The sequence below is a fragment of the Rhodamnia argentea genome, chromosome 8 (genome assembly GCF_020921035.1).
Source record: "Rhodamnia argentea isolate NSW1041297 chromosome 8, ASM2092103v1, whole genome shotgun sequence".
NCBI lineage: Eukaryota > Viridiplantae > Streptophyta > Magnoliopsida > Myrtales > Myrtaceae > Rhodamnia > Rhodamnia argentea.
In genome coordinates, this window is record NC_063157.1 from 11783775 (window position 1) to 11794523 (window position 10749).

At 38.9% G+C, this 10749-nt stretch overlaps 1 protein-coding gene across 1 annotated transcript; it reads right to left on the bottom strand.

Moving 5' to 3' along the window:
• Positions 1-3474: 3474 nt before the first annotated feature.
• On the bottom strand, positions 3475-4798 carry LOC115745427 (ribulose bisphosphate carboxylase small subunit, chloroplastic). Its single transcript, XM_030680961.2, has 3 exons — positions 4553-4798; positions 4059-4193; positions 3475-3907 (listed from the first exon to the last, which is right to left on the bottom strand). Exons 1-3 carry the CDS (start codon positions 4730-4732, stop codon positions 3677-3679), a joined length of 546 nt encoding a protein of 181 aa, XP_030536821.1. The 5' UTR covers positions 4733-4798; the 3' UTR covers positions 3475-3676.
• Between the last annotated feature and the right edge of the window lie 5951 nt (positions 4799-10749).

Genomic DNA, 10749 nt, shown 5'->3' on the forward strand with positions numbered 1-10749 from the left:
CAAAATGGTGGAAACCAAGATCGTTCGCCGTTTTCGGGCAAATGAGCCACAAGTTAGCGAGTCGTAAACCATAGTAACATGCGTGAAATCCAAAATCGGTAATTTGAAATTAAAATCTCATGCCCGCAATTCCAACTACAGACGTTTTTATTATCATAGTGACAATCAATGAGAGTTAATTAATAGCGATAACTAAATCAAATAGGATAACTAAATCTAGTCATTTTGAGAGAGGGAGAGATTGTCTAATTCTAGAGAAATGGATGATGACATATAACAATTGAAACTCAAGAGTTGCGACCTTTAGGCATGAGTTGAAAGAGAAATGATTATGTGACTATCCTTAGTTTTTGTGAGATTAATAGTCTGTTCTGGGCCACAAAAAAATAAAGAAAAAATGACATAAGTGGTCTCCGAATTTTGGCTCAACATGTAATGTGATCTATAAACTTTAGCCCAATATACAATATTGTCTATGCAATTTTAATTTATTCAATATAGTTCATGAAAATTTTGGTACATGTTCAATTTATTCCTTAGAGCCACAAAAAAATAAAGAAAAAATGACATAAGTGGTCTCCGAATTTTGGCTCAACATGTAATGTGATCTATAAACTTTAGCCCAATATACAATATTGTCTATGCAATTTTAATTTATTCAATATAGTTCATGAAAATTTTGGTACATGTTCAATTTATTCCTTAGACATGTGAAAATGTTCAATATTGTCCATCATCTTAAATTAATAGAAGGATCACATTGAATATTTTCATATAATTCATTGACAACATTAAACATGTACTAGAAGTCAAGGGACTATATTGAATAAATTAAAATTTCAGGAACCGCATTGAACATAAAGTTTAGGGACCACATTATACATTAGCCCATAATTCAAAAACCATTTGTGTCATTATCCCAAAAATAAATAACAAAAATGAGAAAATATTGTGAAATCTACTCCTTCAAGAGTTTGTGACCCATTACATGTTATTGTTCTTAAAGTTGCCCAAAGACTGTTATGCTAGCAAAGCGCTATTTGAAAAAAAAAATGATTATGTGACTGTCACTAATCTAATTTGAGATTAACATCCTATTTTAAAAAATAAAAATAAAAATTATGCTGGGACTACTCTTTCAAGAATTCGTGGCGCACAATATGATGTTACTTTTATAGTCATCGATGGACTTTTATACTAGCAAAGCTCATTTGAAAATATCATGTTCTGTCTTAAGTTTACTGTCATTCCTTTATTCGCTAACCTTAATATTGTAGTATTCTTAATACATTAGGTGAGTTATCTTTCGATGAACTTTTTGAAAGTTTGTTTGTAAAATAAAGAAAATGTGCCTTTTCCTTGTTCCACATAGAAAAGATGGGAGCATGCTATGCACTTACTAGTTAAAGGCTATTATAATCTTTCAAATGGAGAAATTGACAAGTATGCTAAGACCCCACCATATCAATATGCGGGTACCCGATTATTAAGAGCATTTAACACTTTGCACTCTTGCACAGTCATGGATAAGAATTGACACTCACCAATAATATTACTATTTTTATTTTTATTTTTTGAATTATTGAGTATTGCCGAAACAGTGCGACTATTCACATAGGAGTTCCAATTAATTTCTATTACTTTTTTAATTTCAAGTTTTATTTATGACGAATAGTTATGAAGGACTATTACAACCTCTGAAATTACGATCCCTAATAGAAAAATAAGAAAAAACCCAATGATATTTTTATGTATATATGATAATATATATTTAATGTACAACATGTCCCAACGTGTCGTGTCCCGTGTCACATGTCATGTCGATATTACATAGTTTACAATTATTCGGACATGAAAAGTTGTGTTTGAATTTATAGTTTTCGGAACGAAGAGTTGTGCACTTTTTGTTAATATATATGATATATTAGCAATGTGGGGCAATTAATTTCTTAAGGAGAATGTTATCCTAGCTCGGTCAAAGTCTCACATTTTGATTACATTTGTTCTCGTTCGTACTCTTATCTTTCTAAGCAGAACTGCTGTCCAGTTCAGTCATTGGATTCTAAAGCAGGGCCAGGGCTTCTGGATCCGGTTCTAACGAAAGCGATTCCTCACTTCTCCATCTTGCGTCTCTGGTTCAGCATTCACCCTTTAGCTGCTCATTGTTGGGGTTTTCTAAAAGATCAGGTTGCCTTCCATTATCACTAAAAGTCCATGCCCTTGTGCGCGATATTCTTATTCGGTTCTCACCATATGAGCATTCGGCAGGTGGGATGGGGAGGGGCCGTCAAGCAGGCAGATAACTTTGTCCAAAATGCGAGTTTTTCGAATGAACAACAGATTACATCGTGTAGAGCTGCTTCTCAGTCATGTTCATCTCCTCTCTCGGTATCTGCACGTACAGATTGTATGAAGATTAAGTTTGGGCTTAGACCTGCTGCCATTAGAGCAGACGATCGTGATCGTCTTAATAGGGATTACGGAACTTCTGGCATTGATGCTTACTTAGAATTTCATCTGGAAATGGGCATAGAAAGAAGCTCAGGAACTCGCCGGAACTGCAGTGCGGTTAGTCATACCAAGCCAGGAAACTTCCCATGCAAATACTGGTCAGGTCATTTGTGAGTAGATTCGGTCATAAGATCAAGCGATCTGTTCTTGGCCTAAGCACGGTTACGTTGGACACTTACTCGAGACATGGGAAGATTAGTGAGAGGTGAAGATCTCTTTCATTGAATCACCACCCTGGGAGATGTGTAGTTGGTGATTCTGTTGACTTGTAAGGGCACTAACTCATTTGTAGAGTTCATCTGCAGCAGTTAAGTACATGTTCATGTTACTCATATGGTCTTTGTCTGCGAGACTGGTTCATGGGTCGACCAATAACTCGTCCAACTTTGGGAAATTCTTACATGGACCTCGCTCCATTTTGCATCATGTGACCCGTGTCAAGAGTTCTACATCCAGTTACGGAAATTCAAGATGTAGAGAGAGATCCAAAGTCATTTGATCGAGATCGAGTTAGCTATAGCAGATTCTTTTAGACAGCAGAAGCCCATTCCAGGTACTTTCTAAGCGGCCGATGCTGTTCGAGGTGATTATTTACAAGCTCAGGCCGACAGTTTTCGAGCTCAACAAGATCAAACGCTTGACCGACTCGTGCACGGTCAGAATCGAGGAAAGTTCCAGTTTGCAATTAAGTTTTACTTTAACGTCTAACTCTGAAGATTCTTCGAGGTACTCCACCGTCTCTCTGATGTTTACCTTCTTTCCCTCCACCTGAAAGTTTGGCTCAATCATCACATCATTATTAAGTCAAGCCCAGGAGTGGTTGGCATATATGTAGCTCCTTCAAACTCTAGCTTGGAAGGGCTGAAGAAGTGATCTTTCTACAACCGAAAGAAGCAGCATTCCTCATTGACACGCCGATAATCAAGCAATTCGTGCTCAGTTGAAGATATCGAATGAACAAAGTAAGCAAGCAACTAAAATTATTCATAGAATCAATCGGTTCTTAATGCAAACGCATCATCAGAAAACTCAACAGTAAACGAAATATCACAGGACTTGGGTGAAAAAGGGAAGAATGGATCATAGGACATCTAGCTACAATCGAAAGGTTTGGAACGATGCCACTTCAAGGTAATCCCACGATCCACCATTGACATAAACTTGCTTAGAAGCCCGGGGGCTTGGAGGCGATGAAGCTGATGCACTGCACTTGACGCTTGTTGTCGAAGCCGATGATTCTGACGAAACTATTGGGGTAAGCCTTCTTGCACTCCTCGAGCTCCTTCAACACCTGGGCCGAGTCGGTGCACCCAAACATGGGCAGCTTCCACATGGTCCAGTACCTCCCGTCATAGTACCCTGGGGAGCTGTGGTACTTGCGGTGAATGAAGCCGTTCTGCATAAACAAAAAGGGCGAAATCCAGCGGTCCATCACAATATGTGCTATATAATTTAAAAGGTCACGTAGCTAGACAAAGCAATGGCGCAATGGCGTCGCGACTTGTGTGAAGAACTCGAAATTGAGCAAGGGTGTCGAAGAAGAGGACCTCCAACTCGAATTCCAAGCAAGGAATCCAGCCCTTGCGGAGCAGGTAATCGACTTCCCTCGCCAACTGCTGGGGAGACAGAGGAGGAAGGTAGGACAGCGTCTCGAACTTCTTCTTCCCAGTCGGTGGCCAGACCTGCCCATGGCACATCGACGTTAGTCTCAAACATACTGACTAGGATCGTCATTAGGAAATTCTCCTAAGATGTTCATTTTCTATGAACAGAATGGAAATGGGGTCAACTTTTGGTCTATTCTAACGAAGAACGAGTCCGAAAACTCGCGCTCCCGACGTTGAGAATCATTCCCACTCTGTATATGTTCTTACATGTCAGTTGGAACTAAGGCTACGAACTTCTTCCACCAGTTCCATATATAACCTTAAAAAACCTTCATATGAAAAGGATAAGGTACGTGTTACAGCAACCGATCTAGCCTGAATCGTTCCAAGTATCGAGAAGTAATCCTAGACACTAGAGCTAGGCGTGTATATACCTGCATGCATTGAACTCTTCCCCCATTGCTGGGGAGAGAGGTGATGTCATTGCTCTTGCGAGTGACCGGGAAGGCCGAGGAGGACTTGAGGCCGGTGAACGGAGCCACCATGGTGGCCTGAGGGGGGGTGGAGCTCTTGACGGCGGCGACGGCGGCCGAGGAGAGCACTGAGGAGGCCATGTCTCTCTCCCTCTTCTTCTTCTTCTTCTTCCTCGAGTTGTAAGTGTGTGGTGAGCGAACTTCTATGCTCTCTTGCAGAACCCATATCTATATATAAATAGAAGCTCGACCCTTCTCACATCCTACGGCGACAATTTCCCTGCCTCGGTGGGCGGCGGATCCTGGCCGTCGGTTCCGATAAGCGATGACATTATCGCTTGGTGGCCACATAAGCGGTGGAGAGGTTTACTAGCCTTATCGTTACCCAGCAACAGTGACTGCGCCACGTGGCGGGCTCTGGGCGATCTTATCTCATCCTAGGGAGGACAATGAATGTGTGATGGTGGTGACCGCTGAAGTTGATCCCCACCCTTTTGTAAGCCACTCCTTGAATATTCAATCACATGTAATCAATCAAAACGTTAAAAAATAAAATTACAATCATGTGTCTAATGGGGGTTTTATTTTTTCCCATTTTTATTTTGAGGTGTGTGTATATATATATATATTTGTAAAGACAGTGTTAAAGCTCGAATTTCCGGAAAAGAACTTCATTCTTCCCCTTGAAAAAATTGATTTTTTTTTTTTTATATTTTTTTATCTTGTCTGAACGTAAGATATGGCAAATGTGATTGCATGTACATTCTTCCCCTCGAAAAAATTGATTTTTTTTTTATATTTTTTATCTTGTCTGAACGTAAGATATTGCCAATGTGATTGCATGTACATTCTTGCCCTCGAAAAAATTGATTTTTTTTAATATTTTTTTATCTTGTCTGAAAGTAAGATATTGCCAATGTGATTGCATGTACATATGTCCAAGCTATATAGGCAGGGGCCAGAGGGAGCGGGCAAGAAATTAGAAGGGCCTGTTGCATTTGACAGTGATAGGCCCAAGCCCAATATTACATGGGCCTGTTGCATTTGATAGTTATGGAATTGGGTAGGGATGGGCCCAAGCCCAACCCAACGACCATCCTCAAGGAAAAGTAAAAACAACAAGAGAATAGTGCGCTCCTTCTCTTCTCTTTCTTCTTCTTCTTCCTCTTCTTTTGGTTTTACATAATTTTAGCTATACCCATATTTCTATCTCAAATCACTAATAAAATTATCTTGAATCACTAATAATATTTAAATTATTTTTTCATGAGTATTTTTAAGATAATCTAGATATCGGTTAATTCCTTTTATAATTTATATGAGTGAAATCTCAGTACTTTTCGCAAAAATTTGTTTTCCTCCGTTAAGTGAAACACAACTGTACTGATCGACATTGACAATGTGCCCTTGTCTTTCGTCTAAATAAGGAACAATGTAACGACCTTCATTCTTTCCTCGCCGCATCTTGAGAACCGATGTTTCGAACCTTGAACGATACTTTTTAAATCCCTGGGTCTCATTCAAAAATCATAATCAATTTCAGTCATTCAACTGTTCAACATGATTGATCCAGCGAGACGGAAATTTCTTATATTTCGTTTTCCGCTTCTACGGCCACAAACGTTTGCCTTCTTTATTTATTTCTTTTCCCAAAAGTTGTCTTTGTTTGCTAGTGCACTTGCTCACAGAGTAGCACGGGTTTTGTTTCTTAAGTTTTATTCACTTTATAAGTTTATTGAAAGTGCCTGTCTCCTATTTCACCTATGTCGTATGGAAATGTAGTATCTTCATAAAGACAACAATTACGAGAGTTTATTAATGAGAAGGAACTAAGGACGAGCATGGTCTGGGTGGGCAGTTCCCACCCTAGAATAAGAAACCGCTTACTAAGGGTCTGTTCCGAAAAATTGAAACGAGGAACCGATCGTTGGTTCCATGAATCCTCCTAGGAACGGTCCGATTCCCGGGTGAGTCCATGGAACCGGTCCCACCAAACAAATGGAGGCTATTGAGAGGGAGAGAGGGAGGTGATGAACTGCCGGAGGTACAGCCGTGAGTCGATGGGGGTTGAGAGTTGAGGCCGTGAGTCGAGAGACATAAACCGAGAGACCGAGGTGATAGTGAGACATCGAGAGTCTAAGAAAAGATAGATTAGAGATCGAGATGAGAATGAGAGTTTGAGACAAGATGAGCGAGTTTTAAATCGGGGATTTAAAATTTTTCATTTTTTAAAAGTAAAAATATAAACAATATATTCATTTCTTATATTACTGGTTCGGTTTGATTGAGCGGTTCCACACTTGGAACCGGGAACCGGACCGGTACGCACCGGTTCCCTTAGGAACCACCGGTCCAATGTGGTTGCTTGTGATCCAAGTGGTTCCCACTTCCTACACTTATTAAACATCTCTCTTATGTCATCTTTTATAAATGCTTTTAGTTACCATGGTCGATTGAAATTGTTTGGTCATTTTCTTAAGTAATCATTGTTTCTTTGAGTAATATTACTCTAATATTACAGATTTCACTACATGTAGTTTCTTTTTTTATCGAGCGGAAGTTATTTCACTCTCTATGATGTGTTGTATTGTTAGTGACAAAGTCAATTTTTCTCTTTATATTACTTGACTAATTATTTTACCATTCTCATGGAGTAAATTTTAGTGCTTGTTAGTTTAGATATTATTAAGAAGATGTAAAATTTATAATTATGACTTTTTTATTTTTCTTGGTGAACTCTTAGATTATGATTGGGAAAAGAAAAGCCTCATTTTCATTAAAATTTGAATGCATTTAATATGCAAAAGTCGCTTTTAGTATAATATATAAATTTTCATGCTAGATTAATTTAGTAAACTCGCGAATAACTAAAAGCTAATTTCTTTCTTCAAGATTATATTTTTGCATTCATCATCGAGCGCGATGTCGCCTCGCACATCATCTAACTTGATAATAACTAGTGCAGCTTACTTCGTGGATTATTTTGATGTTACACATGAATAGATATCTTAATACGGATGAAATAATTGAGTCATTCGACATTTTATTTTGGTCAGTTAAGTCTTCAAAATGTTATTGAAATTACGCAATCGAGTCCTAAAAATTTGTCGACCGTGATATTTCGATACGGGAAAGGCTTATCTACCGTTGCTACTTGCTTGCGTGTTGGTTGAAGGCCTCGGTCCTTGCCAAAGCAATGTTTTCCAAAGCAAAGTACCGTAAATAGCCGTATAGTCAATTTCGACCACATATTGGTCTCTCGTCCAGCATCCTATCCATACAATTTGTGTTCAATCCAAAAGATTGTGATGGATATATTCTCTCTAAAAAAAAAAAAAAAATTCACAGTCATGGTGAAGAAAATTGCCATATCTTATCACACTTAGTCATAAAATTGGAATTTTCTTTTTTAATAATCCAAAGGAACGGTGTGGAAATCTGGGTACTTATACCCATAAAACACCCCTTACAAGTCTCGTGAATTGGTTAAATTTAGAACTTTGACCTGTGCAGACAGCTCTAATCTAGAACGGTTCGCATGCAGTTGGCGAGATTCGAACGGATGACCTTTAGTTTTTCAAGTTGAAAATTTCCCAAACACTCTCGCAGAGAATAGCATTGAAGTGGCGACAACGTTATCATGTGACCAAAACAAAATGTATTCAACTTTCCCAGATTCCGAAGGCCATGGCACTGTTGGAGCACGTTGAAATCAACATGGAGACAACAGAAAAAAAAAAAAAAAAAAGGGAAAGATGAGCATGATTGCACGGCAAACGTGGGTTTAGATTAACGACAAGTTGAGAGAGCCTGCCATAGATTACGAGATGATTAATTAAACAAAATGGTGGCGAAGCCCATGTCCTTTTGGACCCACTAACGACGATGGGTGCTGGTGTTGCGCTGCGGTGCTGCCGCCCACGGTCCTTGGCATCTGCAGACGACCCCGATTTAGAACAATTTACATGCAGTTGGCGAGATTCGAACGAGCTGAAAATCCCCTAATACCCTCGAAGGACAGCGTCGACATGGCGACAATGTAATCACGTTGGGATGATGTTATACATAGCTCAAGTAGTCATGATACAGAGTAAAGTTTAGATGGGAATTAAAGAACAAACCTTCCAAAATCCAAGAACCAAGAAAACGAGAAAAGGAGGTACTCAACTTTTCAATGGGGGTGAGCGGTCCAGGTTCCATATGGCTTATAACCTGGAACTCGGAACTTATCTATCAGACCAGATTCTTTATATTTTGAAATTTGAAATCTATCATCTATACACTGGAACATGAAACCTATCATGTCACGCATTCTAGGACATACTCAGGCCGTGCCCGTATTCTTAATTAAACGATTGCGATAAATTATCACCTTTAATAACCATCTCTGCTTCTATAATTCACTGATCAAATCTCATATTTAGACATACAAACTAATACGAAATATTAACAAAGTAAAAATTTCAGTTATAAATATTGCAGGAAATGAAAGTTCGGACTAGTACTTTCACATTACGCACTCATCATTAAATGTCATAGAATATCGCAGAATCACACGAAGACATATACAAAAAAAAAAAAAAAAGCATAGAAACTTGTTACATATTCTAGTCTGTCCAAACAAGATCCCCAATTTTTGAAACTTGAAATCTACCATGCATACCATGGAACCTGAAACAGGACCAGACATGTTACTCACTCATCCGGTTCTAGATTCTCACCCCAACTTTTCAAGGTCTCAAAGGTCATTGCACTGTTGTGGCGCGTTAAAAATTAAAATCAACATGGAGACAAAACTTTAAAAAAAAAATACGGAAGATGAGTTTTTTTTTTTTTTTTTTTGTGTCAAAAGGGAAGATGAGCATGATTGCACGGCAAATGTGGAATTAGATTAGTGGCAAGTTGAGAGAGAGAGAGAGAGAGAGAGAGAGAGAGAGAGAGAGAGAGAGAGTCTGCCTTAGATTACGAGATGGTTTAATTAAACAAAAAGGGTGGCGAAGCCCATGTCCCTTTGGACCCACCAACGACGGAGGTGCTGGCGTCGCCGCCGCCCACGGTTCTTGGAGGGAAACCCCAAAACCATTCGCTGGTTTTTGGAAGGAAAAGAGTAGGAAAAAGAAAGGCAGTTTCCCTTCCAATTTCGATTCCTGAAAGTCAGGAGTCAATTATCGAAGTGGACCCCCATGTTGTTGTCCGAATTTTTTTCCCCCCTCAACAAGTTGCTATTATTTTGGTGAGGAAATATTCCTAGGTTCTTCTCTAGACTCTATGTTTAATAACCATTCGATTTTCGAAACATTTCATCAATACATAGGACTCACGAAAATAATAAAAAAAAACGACTGGGCATGAACGATTTCTTCGGATTGTTGCTCGACCGATCTGTCGATTTATTTAGAGGGACGCGCCCGAAAGTAGGGATCGAGTATAGGGGCGGGACAGGTGCGGGAGTTGCCTCCCAGATCCCTGCCCCGCTATTATCGAAGATGTCTCGTCCCTATCTCGTGCCCCCATGTTGGGCGTCTTTACGCACCCAATCCGCCCCCACTTGCCTCGTTCCAACAACAACTCAAGTTTGGTTTATTGCACGAAAAAATGAGTGATTCAGAATATATATATATATATATATATATATATATATATATATATATTCAAAATTAATCTTTTGTATCGCTTACAAAAAAAAAAAATATATGCATGGTTCGCGAAAATATTTATACATAAATTGTTATTAGTAATGAAACATATTTGATTGGCTAATTCTTGCAAGCAATACAAGTGATTATTTTCTGCGAGATAAGCGAAACCTCGGTTCTAATAAGATGACGGTGGATAATCTCTGATCAATTACGCCGACCATGGAGTTAAGTTACAATAAGACCGGAAGAAGAGAGCGAAAGATCTATGCATAGCGGCGCGAGAGTTGCGTTATTAATCAATCATCGATTTACTCGCAATCTCCGGTGCTTCAATCGAACATTCTCTGCAAAAATCCGTTACATGAAAATAGATCTTTGAATAAGAATTAGTGATAATACTTGTTATTCATACAAAAATAAAAGGTGGCACCTTCTCTTTGACAAAATATGATTAGGGTTCACGTGAAACTAAATTAACTGATGGCAAAGATTAGGTCTGTCGCCAAACCATGGACGGCC